The sequence below is a fragment of the Furipterus horrens genome, unplaced genomic scaffold, assembly GCF_987537825.1.
Source record: "Furipterus horrens unplaced genomic scaffold, mFurHor1.1.pri manual_scaffold_5, whole genome shotgun sequence".
NCBI classification, from domain to species: Eukaryota; Metazoa; Chordata; class Mammalia; order Chiroptera; family Furipteridae; genus Furipterus; species Furipterus horrens.
The window spans coordinates 119,843,728-119,870,117 of record NW_028327175.1 but is presented as its reverse complement, the minus strand read 5'-3'; the positions used below and the strand labels follow the sequence as shown (position 1 = coordinate 119,870,117).

General features: G+C 43.0%; 1 protein-coding gene across 5 annotated transcripts in view; it reads right to left on the bottom strand.

Moving 5' to 3' along the window:
- Window positions 1-1,370: 1,370 nt before the first annotated feature.
- The window catches only part of LUC7L (LUC7 like), a 40,301-nt gene continuing 15,281 nt past the window's right edge, over window positions 1,371-26,390 (bottom strand). For 4 of the 5 annotated variants that reach the window (XM_090277402.1, XM_090277406.1, XM_090277403.1 and 1 more), the window contains 7 exons: window positions 21,729-21,839; window positions 20,732-20,875; window positions 14,940-15,116; window positions 6,111-6,199; window positions 3,071-3,100; window positions 2,433-2,600; window positions 1,371-1,709 (listed from right to left, as the gene is read on the bottom strand). In XM_090277402.1, the coding sequence (XP_090133528.1) occupies window positions 1,580-1,709; window positions 2,433-2,600; window positions 3,071-3,100; window positions 6,111-6,199; window positions 14,940-15,116; window positions 20,732-20,875; window positions 21,729-21,839 (849 nt within the window). In that variant the 3' untranslated portion in view covers window positions 1,371-1,579. Of the gene's footprint in view, window positions 1,710-2,395; window positions 2,601-3,070; window positions 3,101-6,110; window positions 6,200-14,939; window positions 15,117-20,731; window positions 20,876-21,728; window positions 21,840-26,390 lie in introns of all 5 variants that reach the window. The other variant, XM_090277404.1, reaches the window with a different exon arrangement.

The following is a 26,390-nucleotide window of genomic DNA, read 5'->3' as shown; positions in this document are numbered from 1 at the left end:
TGAATTCACTTAATGCCACTAAAATGTACTTACAAATTGTTAACATAGTAAATTTTACATGTATTTTGCTATAATAAAAAGAAATCCCAATCTCCAGGGGATGGAGGAGATGGGAGGTACTTCTATAGCCCAATATCCCAGCTGTGTACCCTCTACTCACCCACCCACGCTGCCCAAACTAGAGTGTCCTCTGCCAGCTTCAGTCTAGCCCCTGCCGGTCACAGGTCAGGCTATACAAGTGAGTCAGGAATCCAAGACCTCAGCTCTCATTCCCTCTGCCTCTCCCCTCCTATCCCAGGACCACCCTTAACCCACTCAAGGCTTTCCACCAATTTATATACACGTCCCAAACCCAAAGAGGGCAGCATTCCTCTACCCAACTAGCTTGGTGTCCACACCAAGCAGTCTCCATGAGGTTGCTTTTGTTCTGGCCCAGCCTAAGCTGCAGGCAGGGGTAGTGCCCCTTGGGTGGAAGGACACCCTCGTGACACTGCATTCCTTCCCCAGCCAGAGAAAAGTTATGTCACAGGCTAGCAGAGCAGTTCACCTACCTGCACAACCTCTAAGAAGGGGACAGACTACAGCAGGAGAGCCCAGAGCAGCACCATCAGCTGCAATAGCGTGCTGGTAGCCACAAGATTCAGATCCAGTGACCACTGAGTCAGTCTTTGTGCAGAAGGGGTGAGGGCTGTTTTCATAACGCGGCCACCAGAAGCTCCTTCCCAAAATAAACCAAAAACCTCCCTAAAGTGAAGAAGGGAAAGAACTCCCAGTTATCCTTCCAGAAGGGCTCATTCTGGTCTCACAATACAAAGAGCTGAGAGACCGTGGATAATACCGCTGGCCCTCCTTGAGCACGAGTCAAATAACAATCTCATCCCCCTCCTCTGAGGACCTCATTGCTGTCACATGGATACTGTCCAAGGTCTGTCTTCCTTTGCCCTAAGTAACTCCAGAAGTGGAAACGGTAGTGTAGTTCCCAAGCTACAGTGCCAGGTTGAGGACATGCTAATAGCAGAGCAGACAAGTCTAAATTCCTAAAGAAATGTGTGCAGATGGCATACCTCCCTCCTCCCTAGTGGAGCCTGTGGTCTACACTGAGGGTGGAGCCAGGCAGCTCAGACACGCAAGAAAGGACAGGAGCAGCCAATCAGCAGACAGCTGGGCACACCTGGCTCCAGTCTTTAGGGAAAAGGGTGGTTGGGGGGTGCTGGATGGCCAAAGTCAAAGGGCAGTCCAACGGTTAAGTTATAATTTCTTAAGGTGAGCAAAGCTCACTGAGACAGCACCTACTGTGTCACCACCACCTGTGGAAGGTGAAGGTGAAGTGTCTAGAACATAAAGGGACAGCAGAGACCCCACAGCAGCAGTCAGGAGGCAGTCTGTCAGATTTATTTATTCTATGAAACATAACCCAAGAACACAGGAGCAATTCTGTTCATCTCTAGAAACTCACAACTAGCTCCAAAACAACAGAAATTTTAAACTACAAAAGATGAGTTGTATTCAGCAAATATAAAGGGTAACTTCAAGCTGTGTCAAACGTTTATAAGACTATTTACAGTGCCTGGGTATGGATTCAGATCTCGCCAGCCTCCTTCTCCTCCGATGTCTTTCCGTTGGACCTCTCAAGCCTCCAGTCAGTGGCCCGGCGCTCACTCCGCCCTTGCTCCCAGGATTCCTCCCTTGATGCCCGTTCTCTGGAGAACCTGGGAAATGGGAACCAGAGGCTCAGCAGAGGCTCTTGTCTCCCTTCTGACTGTCTCTTCATGTGCCAACAACTTGGACCCTCAACACCTGATCAAGGAAGGCTAAAACCCACCACACCTGGAAAGGCTCCCTGGCAGATCAGAGGGCAGCCAGGACTGCCATCTTATGCCCAACCTATAACCACGAAAAAATGATACTTGCAAAGTTTTCTAACAATAGCTATAATATAAAGGAAGCAAAAGAAAATATAACTTAAATCTACACCTGGGATATGATCCATTATGAAAAAACACAATGAAAAGAGTGCTAACAGTGGTTACAAGTGGTGTTTATTCCCCTTAGAAAAACCACAACAAAGGTAAATCAGGTCTGGTCAGGACACAAATCACAGGGGCTCTGTGCATCTAAGTGACAGTGAGTGGGCAGTCCCTGAGTGTGGTAGACCACCAGTGGGGGCTGTCCCCATGTGTAACCACCTCCACAGCCTCTCAGCTGTCCCATCCCTGAATCCATCTGCTACTTTTAGCTAAGGGCTCCCAGTGCTCTGGGCCCCATTCATGACTCCTTAAGGCCCCAACCCTCAGTCCCACGGATGCCCAGCCAATCTCCTAAGCAACAGGTATGGCCAACAGGCCCTGATGACAGACCCCACCAGACCCTGGGAACACAAAGAGAAGGGGCTCACTCCTGGTTGCAGCTACTGAAGAAGTCAGAGTAGTTACTTGTATTTCGCACTCTGATCCCTGGAAGCCCGGCGGTGGCCCCGGCTGTGGCTCCGGGAACGACTGCGGTGGCGCCGGTGTCTGTCTCGGGACCAGGACCGGGAAGACTTTCTTCTTTCTCTGGAGGTAGATCTTGACCGCCTCCGACGCCGGTCCCGGGAACGTGACCTGCAGTGGATGACCAGAGGCTCTGAAGGCTGTGGTGACCCTACCCCAAATACCCTCCTCTCTCAGCACGTTTTGCTTGATGCTTACTGGTATCTCCCCCTTTCTCCCATATATTTAGAACTTGGGCTCACCATAGTCTCACCAGTTAATCATTCATCAGAAAGAATTATGGCCAGATCCTTCCCACAAATGCTTCCCAAAAACATTTTGCCAGGAAACTCCTGGCCACACAAAAGACCTCAGCAGCACCCTCTAATTGTCCCTCTCACTGACAGTGGATCTTTTTGCTGCACTAAGCCCCAACCAACCCAAGAGATGGCGCTTGAGTCTTGCCTTGCATCCGTGCCCTTCACAAGCCAGCTCTACCCACCAGATAATAATTGTGAAGTTATAAACGTTAAGTATTAAGAAAAATGCATGTGGAAAAGAACATTTGACTTGCAAACTCTTAAATGGATCTAGAAACCTACCTCCTACGATCTCTGGTTCTTGATCCAGACCTAAAAGAAAAGGAAAAAACTGAACAATTTCTCCTAAACAGCCCCATCCCTCACTTCTAAGGGGAGGTGCCCCAAATCCATGATGTGAAGTAGGGTCAACTTCCCACAGAAACCTGTTATCTTCTAGCCGTTCACTCATTCTCAGGCCTGCAGCACCAAGTGTCAATGCTCACAGAATGAAGCCTACCCCCAACCCTCAGCTCCTAGCTGCCTTTGGGCAAAAGGACAGGATCAGCACCCTGAGTTCAACAACTGGCTCTGAAAAGTCTTTACAGCAAGTAATATCAGAGCAATGCAAACAGTCAAAAAGTTAAACAAAAATCTCAAGTTCTAAACATAGGCTCACTTTCATATGAGGGTCACATGAGCTCCTTGGGAAATAGTGTATAATCAGCAATCCAAAAAATACACATTGCAATGAGGTCTCGTTCTACAGCATAAATTTACATGATTGCCACCAACATGTGCTAAGAAGGAAGTGACAAAAGACACTAATAAACTATGTGGCTTGAGGTGACTTGATAAAGGCTCTTGGAAAGCAATTTCTGTAACACCTACCATTATTTATATATTAAATTCCTTTGTCCCAAAAACTCTATGGAATTTTATAAAAAACTCAAACATACTCAAAGATGATCTCTAGAGTACTTGTTCAAATGTAGTTTTTAGGATAGACAACAAAAGCAAACGTAAACGAGTAGGACTATATCAAACTAAAAAACTTTTGTACAGCAAAGGAAATCATCAACAAAATGTAAGAAAATATTTTCAAATCATATATCTGATAGGGACTTAATATCCAGAATATATAAAGAACTCCTATAATGCAAAAGAAAAAATACCCAATTAACAAATAGCAGAGGATCTGAATACACTTTTCCAAAGACATAAAAATACCAATGGGTACATAAAAAGGTGCTCAACATTACTGATCACCCGGGAAATGCCAATCAAAACCACAATGAGATATCACCCCTTTTAGACTAGCAATCATCAAAAAGACATTTCAAGTGTTGGCAAGAATGTGAAGAAAAGGAAACCCTGATACTTTCTTGGTGGGAATATATTGACAGATTAGTGCAGCCGCTATGGAAACCAATATGGAGGTTCTTCAAAGAATTAAAACTAGAACTACCAATGACCCAGCAATTCTACTTCTAGGTAAAGTAGTCCCCCTTTTCCTTACTTTCATTTTCTGAGGTTTCAGTTACCCACAACCAAACTCAGTCTGAAAATATTACATGGAAAATCCCAGAAATAAACAATAAGTTCTGAATTGCACACGGTTCTGAGTAGACTATGAAATCTTGCAGCATCCCACTCTTCTATAAATCATCCATTCGTCCAGCGTATCCATGCTGTAAATATTACCCACTTGATAGTCACTTATTAGCCATCTTGGTTATAAGATCAACTGCTGAAATATGGCAGTGCTTGTGTTCAAGTCACCTTTATTCTACTTACTAATGGCTACAGAGCCATGCTGGCAATTAGGATATGCCAAAGAGAAGCAGTCAAGTGTTATGTATACATAGGAGAAAACATATATAGGGTTTGGTACTATCTGCAATTTCAGGCATCCACTGGGGGTCTTGGAATCTATATCCCATGAGGAAGGGGGGACCACTATAGTTATCTAAATGAAACGAAATCACTATCTCAAAAAGATATCTGCAACCCCAACTTAAGCGTCTACTGACGGATGAAGGAAATGCGATACCTACATACAAGGGAATGTTATTCAACCATACAAAAGAATGGAATTCTGCCATCTGTGACAACATGGATGGACCCTGAGTGCATTATGCTAAGTGAAGTAAGTCAGACAGACAAAGACAAATACTGTATGATATCACTTGTATGTGGAATATAAAAAACCTCAAACTCAGATACAGAAGCAGGGGTGGAGGGGAAGTGAATGAAAAGGGTGAAGGTGAGGGAAAAAAGAATATTCAGTTATTACACATCATTGTAAGGACACATCTGCTGTGGGACGATCTCGGAAATCAGGTGAGTGTCCCCAGGTGCCAGTGCACACAGACACGACCAAAACCACATTGGTCACCTCTGTGTAAAAAGGGAGTTGCATGTTTTGCTTAATACATTTTTATACTGTTTCAGTCTCAATAATCAGATATTAGGTAATTAAAACAATGAAAAGACACACAAAATGTACAACAAATATTTATTTGTTCTTTCTCATTTACGTACTGAGGAATTCCTTCAAGAAAGCCCAGTTTCTGGGCCTTTCAAGGACAATGAGCTGTGTCCAATGAGCTACTCCTGGTTCAAGTCTCTTCCTTGAACTCTGACCAGACTCAACATCTCTACTTGGATGTCTCTCAGGCATCTCAAACTGAGTATGGCCAGAGCCAAATTATACTCCCCACATTGTCCTCACTGATCCCAGTATTCCCCACCTCCCTAAGTGGCCACCAAAGGCCAGAAACCATAATGCCAACTCCATTCCCCTTTGCATGTCCACAACTGACTACCAACAAATCCTATCAGCTCTAGCCCCAGAACACACCAGGACCCATCCCATACTCACCTGATTCAAATTGCTACCTCTTCCTTCTGGACTCCCAGCTGGCTCCTCACTGTTCTTGGTGATTCCACCCCTACCACCTGAACTTATTCATAACAAGGCAGCAGGTCCCACCCTCCTCCCTGGCCGCACATCACTGAAGTCAAAGCCAGAGCCTAAATAGCTCCAAAGCCCTACCAACACAGCAAGACATGGCAGAGTGAAAACACATGCTCCTATCTCGTTTGCTGAGTGCTACATCCACAGGAGTCAGGGTGTAATAGGTTCCTCTCCGTCTTCTACTCTTTAGCTCTTTGGGGGGGGGGGGGGGTCCTACACTTTCCCAGGTAAGAATTAGGTCATCAAAGCTCTCATGCAGCTAGAATGGCCCAAACAGTTCCTACTGGGCCAGCCAAGACCTTGCTGGACTGATCATGCTGCAATGAAAGGAATAAGAGTTTCCTGAGGCACACATGGACTCACCTCCTGCTGAGCCGCTCCTCCCTCTCCCTCTCTTCTCTTCTCCTCAAGCGATCCTGATTTCTCTTCTCCTGCTTTTCAGACACAGTTTTCTAAATAAATGAGAAATTGGCAAATGAGAGAAGGACAAGTTACACAAACTAGAGTGTGAATATTGTTTAACAAAGCATGCTTATATGATCTCAATATTGGTAATTTAAAAATCTAAGAGAAATTCTTAAAAAACAAGAACATGATCATTTAAAAAACTTCTTATTCAATGAAAAATGGAAAACTAATTTAAAAATCTTTTAGCATTACATTTTATACAGTGACAAACTGCACATTCTAAAAGGCTGCAGTATTTACTTGTAAGTCACAGGAAATTTATCATGTTACTTGAAAAAAAAAAATCAATCCAGAAAGTAAGTTTTTTACAACTTTATGGTAAAAGAGAAAACAGGTGTCTGACTAAACACATCTTGCTGTCAGGAGCCAAGCTCCTGCTGCCAAAGAGCAGGCTGTCTTCAGGTGTTGAGTGCTATGTTAGCTTTAGACCTGGCCTCATAGGGACAGCAGGCCAGAGGAAGGAGACTGTAAACTCCACAACTAGCTTTCAACACCAGCCTTAACACATGGCTCATCAGGCTTGATTGTGAACCCCAAAGAAAAGAAACTGCACCACTGGAACATGATCAGCACAGCTTAGCACAAAGCACGATGTCCAATCTGCACATCCCCCATATCGAACACCTTTCAAAGCCTTTCAATGGCCTGATCTCTCTATTGAAATGAAGTCCTGAAGGAAAGTAAGAACCAGTGAGACAAGTGGTAATCATTCTTCTTATACTCATGAAGGCATGAAGGATGATTTTAAATCTCAGTGTGGACTACAGCCAGAGCATGTCCCCAGGAAGAGAGGGCACAGTAATGTCTGGGAGACAGGCTAGCTCTCCTCCCCAAAGCATCTTCCAGGTAGGAGAATCTTCCTGTCTGGCACCTGCAGCTCTACGGCTGAGACTCCAATCACCTTGTACCTGGAGCAGGCACACACAATGGACAGGTTAGGGTTAATGATAGAAGTCTCCGCACATCTGCTTCCTCTTCTTCCATGCACACTCTTCCTAAGTGGATCTGACTGCGAACAGGCCTGTGGTGTGGTATCATTTCCTTTCCAAACCCTTCCTACTCCCTAAAAAAAATCTACCCACCTTTGACAAAGAAAGCCTAATTTTTTTTTTTTTTATTTCAGAGAGGGGAAGGGAGGGAGAAAGAGAGTGAGAGAAACATCCATATGCAAGAGAGGACCAGGCCAGCAACCCAGGCACGTACCCTGACTGGGAATGGAACTGGCAACCCCTCGGTTCACAGGCTGACGCTCAATCCACTGAGCCACACCAGCCAGGGCAGTCTTACTATTCTTATACCCCAGCATTTACTTCAATTTGTAGCCTTGAGGTGTGAACACATCTGGGTCTACTGTAAGTGAAGCCATCTCTGATTAGGGCACAGAACTCCCGTCGTCGTCGTCGTCGTCGGCAGCCGTCCGTCTCGAGAGACGATGGTGTAGCTTCTTAAGAGTCTATCTGCACCGCCGAGAATGGCTGTGCAGTCCGACTCGGGAGTGACATGGTATCTGTCTCCTCCCGTGTTGAATCGACATCTTGTGATGACGCTGAAGCTACAGAGCCTGGGCAGGGTAATATGGAGGGTCTGCTGTTGCCCATGCAGCAGACCCCCCTCTCTTCGCAGCTGAAGGATCCAAGGGAAAGACGGAGTCAATACAGCTTGGCTTCAGGTGCGCCGCAGGAGTTGCCGGTGTTGACTACAACGTCAAACCGCCTTAGGGACTCCGGCTCCGGATTTTCTGTCGGGGTTTACTCCCTTAGCCTTTCCCCTGAAGAGGTATGCCGCAAGGCAGCGGAGGTTTTTTGGAGTCAGAGTTTTCCTTCTCTGTGGAAACTATATACTACTCATAACTGTAAAAGTAGTACCTCCTTTCTAAATCAGGTTAATAATTCTTAAGGTTTCAAGGGAAAATATTTTAATACATTCACATTTCTGATGCTGAGATACAGTTAAGATAAATAAAAGGCTTGCCCTGACTGATGCGGCTCAGTGGGTTGGGCGTCATCCCGCAAACAGAAAAGTAACCAGGTTAGACTCCTGGATAGAGCACAACCTGGATTATGGGCCAGGCCCCTGGTTGGGGGAGTGTGAGCGGCAACTGAGTGATATTTCTCTCCCTTTCTCCCTTCCTCTTTCTCTAAAAATAAATATACAAAATCTTTTTTAAAAAAGGAAAGAAAAAAAGCTTTCAGGATAAAATTATCAGTGATATGACATGGAAATACAATTTATAGGAGAAATGGAAATGACATTTCCAAATGCTAAGAAGTTCTTTTTTTAAAGTATTTTATTTATTCATTTTTAGAGGGGAAGGGAGGGAGAAAGACAGGGAGAGTAACATCAATGTGTGGTTGCCTTTCATGCACCCCCAACTGGGGACCTGGCCCACAACCCAGGCATGTGCACTGACTGGGAATGAAACTGGGACCCTTTGATTCACACACTGGCACTCATCCACTGAGCCACACCAGCCAGAACTAAGCAGATTTTTTTAATGGGGATGATACTAGACACTACATTGTTATTTATGTTCTATTGGCTAAAGTATTTTTACATCTTTGATACCCATAAACTTATGAAGAAAAAATCTGACTTAAAAATGTGTAATATGTCTGGGAGGGAGGTTGGCCAGGCGGCAGAGCGGCACAGCTCTCAACCTGACAGGGAAGTGACCCTGGGGGTCATGCCTGCCTACCCCGAGGTGGAGGAACAGACGGACGCACAGACGGATGACAGGGCAGAGGCTGGGAGCCGAGCCGGGCTACTAAAGAGTGAGCGGGTCAGGCTCAGCGTTGGCCACTCTGTCTGTCCACTGAATGAAGTGCCTGCCCCACTGAGCCCCGAGCCCAGCGCTTTCCCTGCAAGATGGACGGTTTCGCCACAGCCTCAATATACAATTGTTAACAGTTTGCCACATATGAGGAGGGAACAAAAAAAATTTTACAAAAAATTGTGTATTCGGAGCAGAAAAGATGGCGGCGGAGTAGGTAGCAGTGTTGTCTGCTTGCTCCCATCATGGAAGGACTTGGAGTACTAACACGGAGAGGAGTGAGTGAGTGTGGACTTCAGATAGGGCAAGTAGGGAAGGGAGTGTGGGAGCGGCGTGAGAGGGGCAGAAAGCTCAGCCCGTGCTCTCCAAGCGAAGTTGCTGGGCCTCCCAGCCCGGTGCCTCTGCCGCATCGCACCCGAAAGGGGCAGCTGCGGCACATTAGCCGGTATCTGCTTGGAAGCTTTCCCCTGCCAAGGGAGCACCAACCAGCAAAGTCCCGGAAGAAGTCAGCGAGAAGGTTTGACTGAAATAGTCGGAGGCGTGGGAAAACTGTATGAACTGAGTCTAGGTGGGGACTCCCTTGGCTGGAAACCCTGGGCTGACAGCTCTGCACCCCGGGCACTTGCATCAAGGCTCCACCAAACAAAAAAGCAGAACTGAGCCAGGGAGAGGGGCCCATATGGGAAAGCTGCAGCGGAACTGCAGACTCGGTAGGGACCCCAGGCAGGCAAGTGGCACATGCAGGCATACAGGCAGGGACGCAGGCCGGTGCTGCAGCTTGGAGGCAACACAGAGACATTTTTGGAGGAGCAGATACAGGACTTGAGGCTGGGCAGGGACTATTGTTATGCGCACTGGCCCACCAGCAGAACAGCATTGCTAGACAAGCCTGCGGAGGGCTGAGGGTGCCGCAGCACCAGGGGGGAGGAGACTCAACTAAGTGCGGGTCACAGCAGAGCGGCGGCAGGCCCGTAAGTGAGACTAGCAACCCCAGAATCAAGCTAGATCGCCTCACAACCGGCCAGCCAGAAAAGATTTGAAACCCATGGAATTTTGATCAGGGGAGGATCCAGAAAAAGAAGACAGCGCCCAAAGGTTGTACTGGCATCTCCACAAAAGAACTCAAGACAAGGTGGGCAGAGTAACTCTCCATCAACTAGCCAGAGGGAAGAATCCACCAAAGAGTAACTGAAATACAACCGGACAGCTTAAACAAACGGCATAAAGGGCATCCCAAGAGCATCAGGCGCAGGAGACCAAAGAGACTGCACCACTGAATCCCCCAGGTCTCCTATACAGAATTGCATACCACAAATGCGGGAAATCAAAGCAGACAAATCTAAGAAACAAAAACAAACAAGAAGCATCCAACACGGGGAGACACAGAAACAACCTCCCAATGAAAGGTAAAGAGGAATCCCCAGAAAAAGAGATAGATGGAACAGACATAAGCCCACTATCAGACACGGAATTCAAAAGAATGATTATAAGGAAGCTCAATGAACTTGACAAACTCAAAGAAAACTACGACGAACTCCAGGGAAGTTACAAGGAACTGACTGAGAATTACACCAGCATAAAAAGGACATAGAAACTATCAATAAGAACCAGGAAGAAATGAAGAATACAATTTCTGAAATGAAGAACACAGCAGAAGTGATCAAAAGCAGGCTAAATGAAGCAGAGGATCAGAGCAGTGAGTTAGAGGACAACGTAGAAAAAAATTCTCAGACAATACAACAAAATGAAAAAAAATACTAAAAAGGAATGAAGAAAGAGGGTTTAAGAGAACTGCTGGACAGCATGAAATGAAAACATATTCGAATCATAGGGATACAAGAATGTGAAGAAGAGGAGCATGGGGTAGAAAACCTGACTGAAAAAGTAATGACAGAAAATTTTCCTAACTTGATGAGAGAAAAAGTCATGCAAGTCCAGGAAGCACAGAGGGTCCCAATGAAGATGAACCCAAGGAGGCCCACTCCAGGGCACATCATAATTAAAATGGCAACATTCAAAGATGAAGAGAGAATCCTAAAAGCAGCAAGAGAAAAACAGCAAATAAAACACAAGAGAGCTCTGAAAAGGCTATCAACTGACTTCTGAACAGAAACACTACAAGCCAGAAGGGAATGGTCAAAAATATTTCAAGCAATAAAAAACAAAGGCCTACAATCAAGAATACTCTATCAAGCAAGGCCCTCTTTCAAAATGGAAGATGAAATAAGGAGTTTCCCAGACAAAGGAAGACTAAAAAAATATATCTCCACCAAACCAGTGTTGCAAGAGATGCTAAAGGGAATGCTTTAAGAAAAAGCATAATAATAACCTTAAATGTCAATGGATTAAATGCTCCAATCAAAAAACATAGGGTAGCGAAATGGATACAAAAACATGACCCACATATGTGCTGTCTACAAGAGACACACCTCAAAACAAAAGATTTACAAAGACTGAAAGTGAAGGGATGGAAAAAAGTATTCCAAGAAAATGGACATGAAAAAAAAGCTGGGGTAGCAATACTTAAATCAGACAAAACAGATTTCACAGCAAAGGTCATAAAAAGAGACAAAGAAGGGTATTTCAAAATACTTAAGGGAATAACCCATCAAGAAAAACTACAGGCCAATATCGCTGATGAACATAGATGCTAAAATCCTCAACAAAATTTTGGCAAACAGGATCCAGCAACACATTAGAAAGATCAGATACCACGATCAAGTGGGATTCATCCCAGGGATGCAAGGATGGTTTAATATTCATAAATCAATAAATATACCCCTTCAACAAAATGAAAGACAAAAATCACACAATCATATCGATAGATGCAGAAAAAGCATTTGATAAAGTACAACACCCATTTGTGATGAAAACACTCAGCAAAATGGGAATAGAGGGAGCACACCTCAACATAATAAAGGTCACATACAAGAAACCTGGAGCCAACATAATACTCAATGGACAAAAACTGAAAGCATTCCCCTGAGATCAGGAACAAGACAAGGATGTTCACTCTCTCCACACCTATTCAACAGTGCTGGAAGTTCTAGCCACAGCAATCAGACAAGATAAAGAAATAAAAGGCATCCAAAATAGAAAAGAGGAAGTAAAACTGTCATTATTTGCAGACGACATGATTGTGTACTTAGAAAACCCTACAGACTCCACTAAAAAACTGCTCGATATAATAAGCATATTTGGCAAAATAGCAGGGTACAAAATCAATATTCAGAAATTGAAGGCATTTCTCTACACCAATATCAGAGATAGAAACGAGAAAAAAAAATCCCATTTACTACAGCAACAAGAAAAATAAAGTACCTAGGAATACACGTAACCAAAGAGATAAAAGACCTGTACTTGGGAAACTACATAACACTGAAGAAAGAAATTAAGGAAGATGCAAATAAATGGAAGCAAATACCATGTTCATGGATGGGAAGAATCAACATCATTAAAATATCCATACTACCTAAAGCAATTTATAGATTCAATGCAATCCCTATTAAAATACCAATGACATATTTCACAGACCTAGAACAAATCCTTCAAAAATTTATATAGAACCAAAAAAGACCCCAAATAGCCAAAGCAACCTGGAAAGAGAACACAGCAGGAGGAATCACAATACCAGACATCAAACTACATTACAAGGCCACGGTAATCAAAACAGTCTGGTACTGGCATAAGAACAGACATATAGATCAATGGAACAGAATAGAGAACCCAGAAATAAACCCAGGTCTATATGGTCAACTAATATTTGACAAAGGGGAAAGGAGCATAAAATGGAGTGAAAAGAGCCTCTTCAACAAATGGTGCTGGGAGAACTGGACAGGGACATGCAAAAAAATGAAACTAGATCACCAACTTACACCACACACCAGAACAAACTCAAGATGGATCAAAGACTTAAATGTAAGCCGTGACACCTTAGAAGTCCTAGAGGAAAACATAGGCAGGAAAATTTCAGGTATCCCACGTAGCAATATTTTCACTGATATATCTGCTAAGGCAAGGGAAATAAAGGAAAGAATAAACAAATGGGACTATATCAAACTAAAGAGTTTCTGTTCAGCGAAAGAAAACATCAGGAAGATGAAAAGGAAACCAACCATATGGGAAAACATATTTGCCAATGATACCTCAGACAAGAGACTGATCTCCAAAATATATAAAGAACTTACACATCTCAACACCAAGAAGACAGACAGCCCAATTAAAATATGGGCAAAGGACCTGAACAAACACTTCTTCAAGAAGGATACACAGAGTCCATAGACACATGAAAGAATGTTCAACATCACTAGCCATCAGAGAGATGCAAATAAAAACCACAATGAGATGCCACTTTACACCAGTCAGAATGGCCATCCTAACAAATCAACAACCAACAAGTGCTGGCGAGGATGTGAAGAAATGGGAACCCTACTGCACTGTTGGTGGGAATGCAGACTGGTGCAGCCACTGTGGAAAACAGTATGAAGTTACCTCAAAAAACTAAACATGGAACTGCGTTTTGAACCAGCGATTCCACTGCTAGGATTATACCTGAAGAATCCTGAAACCCCAATTCGGAAGAACCTATGCACCCCTATGTTCATAGCAGCCGTATTCACAATAGCCAAGTGCTGTAAACAACCTAAGTGCCCGTCTGTAGATGAGTGGGTTAAAAAACTGTGGTACATTTACACAATGCAGTACTATGCAACAGAAAAAAAGAAAGAACTGTCATTTGCGACAACATGGATGGAATTAGAAAGAATTATGCTTATTGAAATAAGCCAGGCAATGAAAGAAAAATACCGTATGATATCACCTGATACAGGAGACTAATGAACAACACAAACAAATGAACAAAACTGAAGAAGGAACAGAATAACAGTTATCAGTGGGGAGGGAGAGAAGGGGGATATTAGTAAGGGAGAGGTCTAGTCAAGGAACATGTATAAATGACACATGGACATGGACAACGGGGTAGGAAATGACTGTGGGAAAAGGGGTGGGCTGGGTGGGGGAAGCAATGGGGGAAAAAATGGGACAATTGTAATTGAAAAACAAAAAAGTGTAATAAACTATATCTTTTTTTGTAGTAAAATGTGTCAAGACCAGTGCTGAGAAAATCCTCACTGCCACCTCAGCTCCTTCATCTAGTGGGAACCTCTCCTTAGATGCAGAGCCCTGCCACCCACTGCTACTTCCTAAGAGGAACCCAAGGGTCTCAGTCTTGATTATCATAGTGTTCTATTATAGGTGCCACGTGTCTGTCCTTCCACCAGATTTCAGGTGTCTGGAGGGAAAGCCTGCCTACCTCCCAGCATCCCATCTTCAGCACACAATATACAGCAGGGAAGACTCTGGTCAGATTCTAGCATCTAAAACATGATCAACCTTCCTTCTGTACCCAACATGTCAAACATTTTACAGCCTAACCCAGGAAAACAATCACCTCCTCATCTTAAACTGGCTCAAGGCTAGGGCCAGGATGTGTCACTCCCCATCTAGCCTAATCATCATCCATGCATTGCCTCTGTCTAAGGAGAAAAACTAGAGACTGCTGGTTCTTTCCCACCTCCTAATAAGTTTTTTTTTTTAAGTATATTTTATTGATTATGTTGTTACAATAGTTCCAATTTTTACTCCCTTTGCTCCCCTCTGCCCAGTACCCCTCCTCCCCTAGAAATCCCACCCCCACAAGTTATTTTGGAGATGTGCAAGAGACGTTTGTATCCTGTACTGGACTCTGCCATTATTTTCATAAAAAGGGAGTTCAGACTAAATGAATACCCAAGGCCCCACAGGTTCCCTGTATGAATGAAGTGATGAATTGAGCATTTTACTATAAAACTCAAGGCATGTTCTTGGAGAGAATTAAAACACACAGTTTTCTAGAGGGAAATGTGACAATCATGAGACTTCTCGGGTTTTTCCAGAAACACAATGCATTAACATACCCTCAATTGATCAAGCTTCTCACGGATCTGAATAAACCCCAAGTGCAATTTGCCCCCAAAGTGGTCTGCAAGACGACGATCATTGTCATGGAGACCAAGGTAGGCTGAGCAGACTTCACAGACACGCAACTTCTGCTGCTGAAAACTGGATGCAGGCATGGAATTTCTGTATTCTTCCTGGAGAAAGAGAATAGAGTAATAAAAGTGCCACCAAACATTCAACTCCAAAATGAAAATATTTGAAGGAACTATGGAAGTGACTTATAAATAAATAAAAACTGGGTCGTTTTCAAAGCTTGGTATTTTTAACCAATTCAATCTCACCATTATTTTTTTTTTTTGCCTTTTTTAAATTGTCATTCTTTTACAGTTGTCCCAATTTTCCTCCCGTTGCTCTCCCCTGTTCCACCCACCCTCCAGCTTCCACTGTCAATCCTTACCCTGTTGTCCATGTCCATGGCTCATTTATACATATTCCTTGACTAGACCCTTCTCCTTTCCCCGCTTCTCCCTCGCCCCCGCCCCTCTGGTCCCTGACAGTCTGTTCCTTGTTTCCATGCCTCTGGTTCTATTTTGCTCCTTTGTTTTGTTCATTAGGTTCTTCTTATAGGTGAGATCATATGGTATTTGTCTTTCACCACCTGGCTTATTTCACTTAACATAATACCCTCCAGTTCCATCCATGCTCATCATTTATTTAAGAAATGAACCAGCCCTGGCTGGTGTGGCTCAGTGGATTGAGCGTCTGCCTGCAAACCAAAGGGTTGCCAGTTCGATTCCCAGTCAGGGCGCATACCTGGGTTGCAGGCCAGGTCCCTGGTTGGGGGTGTGCAACACATTGATGTTTCTCTCCCTCCCTTCCCTTCTCTCTAAAAATAAATAAAATCTTTAAAGAATAAAAGTAAACCAACAGCCCCATCCGGGTAGTTCAGTTGGTTAGAGACTGTTGTCCTGGTTAGACTGTTGTCCTGATATGCTAAGGTTGTGAGTTTGATCCCTGGTCAGGGCCCATACAAGAATCAACTAATAAATGCACAAGAAAGTGGAAAACAAAATGATGTTTCTCTCTCTCTAATAAATCAATTTTAAAAAAAGAAAAAGAAATGAACCAACAGTGAGTTTCAAAGCAACAAAGAAAATTCAAAGCACTCAGACAAGCAGGATGCCTATTCTCAGAGGGTAGAAGTAAAGGCAGGTCTCGGCTAGGCACTGTACAGAGCTCTATGAGGAACAAAGGGGCAAGAAAGGAGAAGCTTCAACAGGGGCCTTCAAAAAACAAACCAAGAAACTCAAGAACTCTCCACAGAATTTGTGTCCGAATGTCTAAGAAACTGTAGCCCAGTGCAACCTCAAAAAATAAAATTTGGAAGGACAAATACATTACATACTCTCTTCAAAGTGTGGACAACAAAACAAAACACACTCCCTCCTGTAGCCACTACAACCTGAGTTCAATCACAAGAAATAACTCACTCAGACTTAAAATACATGAGACAGGAAAGAAATTAAACCATGACATGGTAACTGCTGCTTGTGCCTAAGTCAAAATGCACCTTCAAAATCCAGGTTTAAGATATGCATTCCAACAGTCATTTATCCTTATTTAAAGGGAGATTTGAAGTATGTAATCTATTAATTCACATATTCAAAACATCTTCTAGGAAATGCAAATTAAAGTAACATACCACATCATTCACTAAACTGGCTAAGATACAGAAAAACAGGCACTCTCATACACCGCTGGTAGGAAAAGCCTAAACTGGTACAACTAATGTGGAGTGCACCTTAGGGATCTCTCTGTGAAAGTGGCAGACATTATGTGCCATTACTAAAAACTCTCCTTCCAAGTTTATGTCCTAGAACACTCTTACATGCATTAGCAAACAAGTGCAAGTACACTCGCTATACAACCGTTTTAAAGATGTAAAACCCCCACCCTGACCAGCATGGCTCAGTTGGTTGGGCATTGTCCTGAAAACTGAAAGGTCACCAGTCTGATACCCAGTCATGGCACATGCTTAGGTTCAGTCCCCAATTGGGGTATGAATGAGAGGCGACCAATTGACGTTTCTCTCCCTTTTTCTACATCCCTTCTCCTCTTCTCTAAAAAATAAAACTTATCAAAAGAACCCCAAGAAACCCCCAATAACCTAAAAAACTGCCAACAGATAGTCATTATGTTCTTAAAACAGAATGCTACAGCAATAAGCTAAATAAATTTAAGTCTAAAGGCAGCAACATGGGCGAGATCTCACAAACAATGCTGAGTTAACAACCAAAGTGGAAGAAAGACATGGATATTATGGGCAGAATTTACACTGGATATTTTTTTAAATCCTCACCCAAAGATATGTTTATTGATTTTACAGCAAGTGGAAGGGAGAAAGAGAGAAGGAAGTAAGAGAAACATTGATGGGTTGCCTTTCTGTTCACGCCCCGACTGGGAATCTAACCTGCAACCTTTTGGTGTATGTTCTAACCAAGCCACCTGGCCAGGGATATGTAGGATTTTTTAATAGCACAAAGCACTCCCCCCCCCACACACACACATGCATAGTGTTTATGGGTATATATGTGTAATAAAGTATAAAGACATAATTAAAAACTATGTTACATGCAGTAATGCCTGCCTCTAGAGAGGGAAAGAATTGTAACTGGAGAGGTGAAACACTGAGAACTTGCATTTCTATTATAATGTGCTATATCTTTTACTAAAAGAAAAAAAAACAACCTTAAGCAAAAATTATAAATATATGGTGGCTACACAAATATTTGTGATATTCTTTCCCTTTCAGTAGTTTTCAAACTTTGAATGCCACACCCTCTAATCATCGGCAGCCGTCCGTCTCGAGAGACGATGGTGTAGCTTCTTAAGAGTCTATCTGCACCGCCGAGAATGGTTGTGCAGTCTGACTCGGGAGTGACACGGTATCTGTCTCCTCCCGTGTTGAATCGACATCTTGCGATGACGCTGGAGTGTCCTCTCCAGTGAAGCTGAAGCTACAGAGCCTGGGCAGGGTGATATGGAGGGTCTGCTGTTGCCCATGCAGCAGACCCCCCCTCTCTTCGCAGCTGAAGGATCCAAGGGAAAGACGGAGTCAATACAGCTTGGTTTCAGGTGCGCCGCAGGAGTTGCCGGTGTTGACTACAACGTCAAACCGCCTTAGGGACTCCGGCTCCGGCTCCGGATTTTCTGTCGGGGTTTACTCCCTTAGCCTTTCCCCTGAAGAGGTATGCCGCAAGGCAGCGGAGGTTTTTTGGAGTCAGAGTTTTCCTTCTCTGATGTGCCCTGACTGGAAGATCGAACCAACGACACTTAGCTCGCAGGCCGACGCTCAATCCACTGAGCCAAACCAGCCAGGGTCTACACCCTCTAATAGCTCTCAAAATAAAGTCTAATTATGTTGAGTGAAAAGCCAATCCCAAAAAAGGTCACATACTGTATGGTACTATTTATATAACATTCTTGAAATGACCAAATAAAGACATGGAAGACAGATTAGTAGCTGCCAGAGGCCAGAGAAGTAGGTGTGGCTATAAAGGGCAACAGGAGGGATCTGTTGCCACAGGGTAATGTATTTTGTATCTTGACTGTATCAATGTCAATATCCTTTCTGTAATTTTGTACTAGAGTTTTACAACATCGGGAGAAATTGGGTAAAGGGTACATAGGATCTCTCTGTTCTATTTCTTAAGCCTGCTACTAAGAGCAGAAAGGACACCACAGGTACACACCACCAGAGAGACCAGCACTACCAATGCCTCCCGCACACCATCCCATCTGGGCCGATGGTTTTAGGTGGTGCTGCCTCCTGGGAGCACTCAGTGATGGGGACAGCAGCAGGGGCAAGAATGGTAGTAGTCCTGAGCACGAACAGCCATGTATCCCACATCCTGCTCCTGTCTAGGCTATCTGCAGACATCTATGTGGTGAAGTCCACATTTAAATTACTTTAGCCTATGTATAAATCTCTGAGCCATCCAAAGGGCTTTGGTGTCTGTCTGGTTCTTTGAAGCAGGAAGAGCTGGGCCTCAGGGTATGATAAGAGGTCACAAAGCATCTCTCCTGACTCTCTGGCCTTTCTGATGGAGCAGTCAGCAACCCAGGGAACCTAAATTTGTGTTACATTTAAACACATATTTCCCATTTAAGTATAGAGGGATTTAGTCCTATACAGGACTTCTGTAATGATATAAAATGGGTGTAAAATGCGGGTATGACATGAGTCATACCACTATGGCAATGCCATTCAAGGTACCTGATTCACAAATATCACCTGCAACTGTCACATGACACCAATTTGTTTTTACTGTGATTGCATATAAGCATTTATATACAAAAATACCAGATACATATTGTGAATTCTTTTTTTAAAAAAGATTTTATTTATTTATTATTTAGAGAGAGGGGAAGAGAGAAAAACGGGAGAGAAATATCAATGTGTGATTGCTTCTCACATGCCTCCAACTAGGAACCCAACCTGCATCTGAGGCATGTGCTCTGACAGGGAATCTAACCGGTAACCCTTTGGTTCACAGGCCAGCACTCAAGCCACTGAGCCACACCAGCCAGGGCTATTATAAATTCTTTTGTCTCTCTTTTATGTTCAGGAATGGACTACAGGACTTCCAATCAAGATGGAGGCATAGACAGACACACTTTGCCTCCTCGCACAACCAGAGAGAATTACACCTAAATTTCAAAACAACTAAGACCCAAAACTATCAGAAAATGTAACTGTATGGAAGTCCAACAATCAAGGATTTAAAGAAGCCACATTCATCCAGATGAGTAGGAGGGGCAGAGACAGGCTGAGAGGTGAGGAGACACATTATGGTTCCAAGAGGCTGAGGAGGAACACATTCACAGTGCGGGATAAAAATCAGGAGGGATACCTTGGGGGCGAGTGATACCAGCCCCAGGCCAGACTGCACAGCCCAGGGTTCCAGTGTAGGGAAGACAAAACCCTGTAACTTCTGGCTATAAAAACCAGTAGAGGTTGGGACAGAAGACGAAACTGCCAGATTTTCAGTCCTGGCTGGTATGGCTCAGTGGATTGATTGCCAGCCTCTGAACTGAAAGGTGGCCAGTTCAATTTCCCAGTCAGCGCACATGCCCGGGTTGTGGGCCAGATCCCCAGTTGGAGACATGCAAGAGGCAACCACAAATTGATGTTTCTCTCTCTCTTTCTCCCTTTTCCTCTAAAAATTAAAAATTAAAAAAAAAAAAAAAAAAAAAATTCCAGAAAGAAAATGGTTGTCAGTGATAGAAGCACTGAACCCCTTCGACCTGTCCCACTTCCGCACTGCCACTGTGTCCTGGCCTGGAATCCAGGCCGATACCACTTGGATACAACGCTAACCTGCACAGGATCTATCTATCGAAGATGCGGCGTCACTTGAAAACACCCAAGTTTCGTTCTTTACAGCAATCTGCAACACAACTCTGACCCAGTCACACAAGCTGAAAAAACACCACAGCCAGAGGAACAGGTAGTAAAACTGGTCTCTGGGACCTTTTGACAGAATGTGCTCACTAACACTACTTCACTTCAATGGCTCAATACTCAGGATGGTATTCCACAATGAGAATTATGCTCAGAGCTGGCAAGTGACTCATCTTAGGCAGTGAAGACAAACCTAAGTGTGCACTGCAACCCTGTCAATATATAACCTTATTTTAACCCTTTCCTAATATTCAAAAACAGAGGCATCGTTTAATTTCAGCACAGATAGTTAACGCTCTGGAGTTTCTCCATTTTCCTTTTCTCTAAGACATTCTGCTCACTAACCTCAGCTTCTTTTTTCTTTGTACGAACTTTCTCCACTTCCATAAGAATTTTCTGGGATTCATCCACATTTCCTTCTGCTCCAAGCTGCTCAGCTTTAGCGAGAAGTTTTCCAATTTCTTCATTCAATTCATGTACTTTTTCTGCCTGAGGGAACAGAATATCAGGTAAGCAGACATCTAAAAACAAAAGGTTTTTAATACAATGAAAATGAATGTTTGTCTCCCTGCACAAAACATTCAGTCTGTTCCATTGAAAAGAAACAGAACGGATCACATAAAAATTTTGACAATGATGATATCCTTACTGCCAACACTGAGAATCTGACCATAAACTATACCTGTGCACCGCATCCCAATAAAATAAGCAACATCTCTGTCACTTCCATTATGGGTACGAGGATCAACACACTGGCCATTATTACAGGCTGTCTCTCTTTATGTTTCCTACCACAATTCGATCTTACAGGTAAGGGTAATAAAACATATAGGTTTAAATACACAAACTTAAACTGTAAGTAAAATGCCTAATTATTTGTATTTACTTTCAGAAATAAAATAGCACCTTTGGTCCAGTTAGCAATTGCAACTGCTTTTACAAAACTGAAAGGAAAAAAAACAACGAACAGACTCAGTTCCACTGAATAGGAGCAAAGGAAACATAATGCAGCTGACACTCAGGCCAATTATATACAGATCTACCTTCATTCCATGATATGGCTGTACAGTACCACAGTTCAACCATTTACCCACCTCCCCCCATTTCCTGTTTTATGTGGGATGTCAAAAAAACAAACTTAAAAAATATATATGTGTGTATGGGGAGGGGAGGGACAGAAGCAGTAGTTATCAGGGGCTGAAAAATTCCTGACAGCCTCCCTCTTTATTGTAAATACCCACGGTGGTAAGTATTACTGATGGTGAGCTATTAGTCTGTCAGCAGGCCAATTCTTACCAGTGATTTGTACCAATCACTCAAGGCGAAAGCCTCCTAGGTATACCTTTGCCGAAACTTCTGCACTGATCTCTTCCTGTGTCTCTGCCAGCCGCTTCTTGGCAAGCTCAGTTCTCCGATCACATTCAGCGATAAAGGACTCCAAGTGATCCATTGCCTAGCTCAGGAGAAGCAGAGAACAAGAATCAATTACATGTACGATCTCAGAACCCATTTGTTCGACAGGAAAATACTCCTGGGTTGGTTTCTTAAAGCCTGTAGGTTCAGTGGGAAGATCTTATACTACACTCCAGCCAACACATCCATAATCACATTAAATCAAGGGGTTCTGTTAAAACAAATGATTGTTCAGAAACATGGTCTTCTCGTCTATTTATTTCCAAGATTTGTAAAAGGACCCCCATCCCTCAATAACATTTCAAAGAAAACACTGAGGAAAATTACAACACTTGGCCATAATGAATATAGTGTTCTCGGAGGGACAGAAAAGGCTGGCCCAAGACTGGTGTTAGAGCCCTCCTCTGGTGAGCTGTGGGAAATGCAGATGATGTACTCACTGGTCTTTGTGAGCCACGCAAATATTACCCCTCATGTTCTGAGGGTAGAGCTCCCCCTTCCACCTCAAAACAAAACAATAGAACAAATATTACTGTGAGCTGTGAATAAGTTTAATCATTGCCTACTGTCTAAAGTAGCAGGAAAATTGGTATACTACTTACCCAAAGAGATAAAGGTAAAGAAACTCTAAAAATATAATTACTTATTCTGAAAAGTTAGTGGGAAACAATAAAATACTAATTAACAACATGTCACATATGCTAAGCAGTTACTGTGCCATACTAGTCAAAGGCCCCAACGTAAGTTCACATACATACAAAGAGCAAATCATTTGTTTGCTACAATCAGTGATAAGCAGCATCTCCTAAGTTACATCCACAAAGCATCCTGCTAATGTCAACATCATGTTAAGTATGAAAGCAAATGAGGATAGCCATGGATGTCAGGGTCAGACTGTATGATCTCTCTCTCTCTCTCACACACATACACACACTATACATATATATGTGTGTTTGTATATATATATATGTGTGTGTGTGTATATATATATAGAGAGAGAGAGAGAGAGAGAGACAGCGCGCGCGCGTGAGAGAGAGAGAGAGAGAGAGAGAGAGAGAAAAGAAAATTTGGAGGAGATAAAAACAAGGCAAATGAAAGTTAGGTCAACAGGCCAAGTGGTGGTAATCTATATCCCTCCCCACAAGGATGGCCAGGAGAGAGCAGGTCAGCTGTTAAGAAAACGTGCCACAAGGATCAGTTGACACTGGAATGGACAGTAGGCAGGATCTCTGGAGAGGGTATGGTCTCCTCCAGAAATCTTACATATTCTTTTGAAGTAAATACAATTCTTGAAAGTAAGTCAAGACAGGGAAGAGGCTCTATGATAGTGCGAAGTCCCCCAGGATACATCATCATTCACCCAGGCCTACCCTCAAATTTCACATTAAATCAAGGTGCTTTTGATTTTGGAACTCAGGGCCTCTTCCCTGTTTGTTGGTCATCCAAATATTCTCTACCAGAATATTTCACCATGTTCAAATAAAACAATCAGGAAAGCAAACGACTGACATTTGTTTGCCTACACGCCAGGATCAAAGTACCAACGAGCTGATACGGTTCATGCACCACCTGCATCACTGAGGACAAAAGTTTCTAAGAGAACAACCTGAGGTGCCCCAGGTTCACTACAGACAGGCACTGAGACTTGGTGCAGAGCCCCTCTAATGTCTACACAAATGAGCCATCTCACACCTGAGACAGACCCAGGGATCCATCCTTCAAGAGCTGAGTGGGTAATAGACGTCTGACAACCCTGCCAGTGTCTTTACCAATGAGAGAAACCACTTGTATCTTAAGCAGAATCCAAACTGGCTTGGCAGGGTCAAGAATCTGAATCAGACACCTGATAAGCTAGAAATCAAATGGTAAACTCCACCAAATAGAATAAGCAGAACACCAGGGATGTCTTTTAAGTGCCAGGTTCTTGAAAAGATGACTCTTTATTCTATTGCCCCTCCCTCTTTTCCATGGGCTTCTCAATTTGAGTGGTTCCTAATCAAAGATCAGTCTAAATGATTTTTTTAAAAAGATACGTAAATCTATTAATTAAATCCTAATTACAACCTACCACTTACTAGAAAGTCATCCAGCTTCTCTAAATCAAGGGTGATGAGATGAAACATCAACTACTAAGGGCACTTGAGCACAGCACTGGCACACAATAGGCACACAGGTCTCATTGCTGCTGCAGGAGGCTGTCCTTTCACATGCACAGGACTGTCTGTGCTGTTCCTGACTCTGCCTGCCCAGCAGCAATGACACTGGCCAGCAATCAGTAAGCCTGCAAGACTATGTTGTCAGAATGGTCACAGCAAACATGTGCCCCTGTGCAGTGTTGCCTGTTCCACACGGGCCTCAAAATAGCCATGCAGGGACTCTTAAGGTCTCCATTTCTCAGATGAAGAAACTGAGAAACAGTTTCCAAACTACTAAGTGATGGTATCAGGATACAACAAGGACCCCTATGGTTTGGCTCCCTACACCTTAATCCTCAGAACTCAAGAGACAGTTAGGACCAGTCCAGTTTCTAGATGAATCATTTGCCCAAGGTCAGAAAGGGATTTTAACCCAAGAAATCTGACTTATAAAATATAACTATTATCCTGTACATCTATAAGATAGAAAAAATAGATATAATCAGAACTAGTCACATCTGGTATGTTAAAGATAGTTTGGAAATTAGTTGATATGGTGTATTGTTCTAGAAACCTGTCAAATAAAACATCACAGAGCAAGAAAATTTAAGAAAAAGGTTAATTATATTTTCACTAAAGAGAAACAATTTATTTTCAAAATGTGAACAGTGAAGAAATATACTGCTCTATAACTTTTACATAAGTTAAACTAATGAGTCAACATTGCTATTTGCCAGTGTTCAAACTGAGAAACTTGGAATATATTTATGTAGATTACCTAACAGCAAACAAAACACACCCTTTCTTAGGGACTTCCTGGACAAAACACTCAAGAAATCAAGGCCTGGCATGCTTAGGCTGAGGCTGCATTAAGCTGGAAGAAGCTAATGTGACAACTGGGAGGCACCTTCACCCAGATAAAACAACTGAGTTTTGGGTAACTCCTGGGTGGAAAAGTGCCAGAAGTCCTGCCCATCAAGCTCAAACTGAGGGTAAAGGCAGGGAATACCTAAACAAAGAAGTAACTTTATGACAACTCTGTCAGAACCATACACACAAAAAATAGGTTTCTACATCTTCGAGTCTCTGGCTGGCGAAGACCCAAAGTTTGGCAACTCTTAGCAAAGACATAAAAATTCAATTCTCATACACCATGGGTGGGAGTGTTCACTATGGCACTATCTATCAACATGACGAACACACACCGTTATTTTTTTAATTTCTAAATGACTTTTTAAATTTTTAACTTATTTTTAGAGAGGGGAGGGAGAAAGAGGGAGAGAACATTTTTTTATTCTTGGATGCTTCTCACACGCCCCCAACTGGGGACCTTGCCCACAACTAAGGCACATGCCCTGACCACGAATTGAATCAGTGACCTTTCGGTTCATAGGCTCAATCCACTGAGACACACCAGCCAGGGCAACATGTACCATTCTGACCCAATAGTTTCACTTCTAGGATACATGCATGACATGCCAAAGTGTAATGCAGCGCACACCATGATTATTACAGGGGACTGGCCATATAAAGTAGATACTCATCCTCTTTGGAATACCATGTAGCCACAAAAAGGTATAAGGAAATTCTAACAGGAAATAATCTCAAAAGATATACTGAAAAGTTAAACAAAAAGGATGGGCAAGTGAAGAATAAGTGTATAGTAGACTACTGTTTGTTTTTCGTTTAAAAAAAAAAGGATATATTGTAGCTCTGGCTGGTGTGGCTCAGTGGACTAAGCACTCCCAGTCAGGGCACTTGCATGTGTTGCAGGCCAGGTCCCCAGTTGGGGGCATGTGAGAGGCAATCCATCAATGTTGCTCTTGCACATCAATGTTTCTCTCCTTCTCCTTTTCCCCACCCCCTAAAAATAAATGTATTTTTTTTAAAGGAATATGGACATATTGTCCCCTCAGGTATCCACATAAACTCTAGTTAACTGAAGAAACTTAACAATTGGTTACCTCTGGTGGCAACTAGGTGGCTGAAGAACAGAGCAGGAGAGCTATCACAACATACCTTTTGTAGCTTTTAAATTTTGAACCATGTGAATGTTCTATATGTTTTTAAATTAGTAAGAGATGCAGCAACCTTAGTGAAATAAGTGATTTAGGCAATAATCCTCAACTACTGTTTAAAGCATTAGGTCAAAGGTTAATGGGGTCCTTTATAATCAATAGTTCAAGCTGCCTGCAACACACAAGCCCACTGATCTAAGTACCACCCAAGATGATGCAACAGAAAGTGCACAGCTCTGCCCCTGAAATGTCCTGGCCAAAGAACTTAAGTCTGATGATCAAGCTCCCAGATCTAACTCCTAGGTTACAGAGAATTTCAAAACTGAGGGAAAACATGTTAAAAAGGTATCCTGAAGATACAATCAGCAAAATCCTGGATATGACTTAAAAATTACTTTATATTTAAGTAGATTTAAAGAGTGACAAGGCATTCTAATG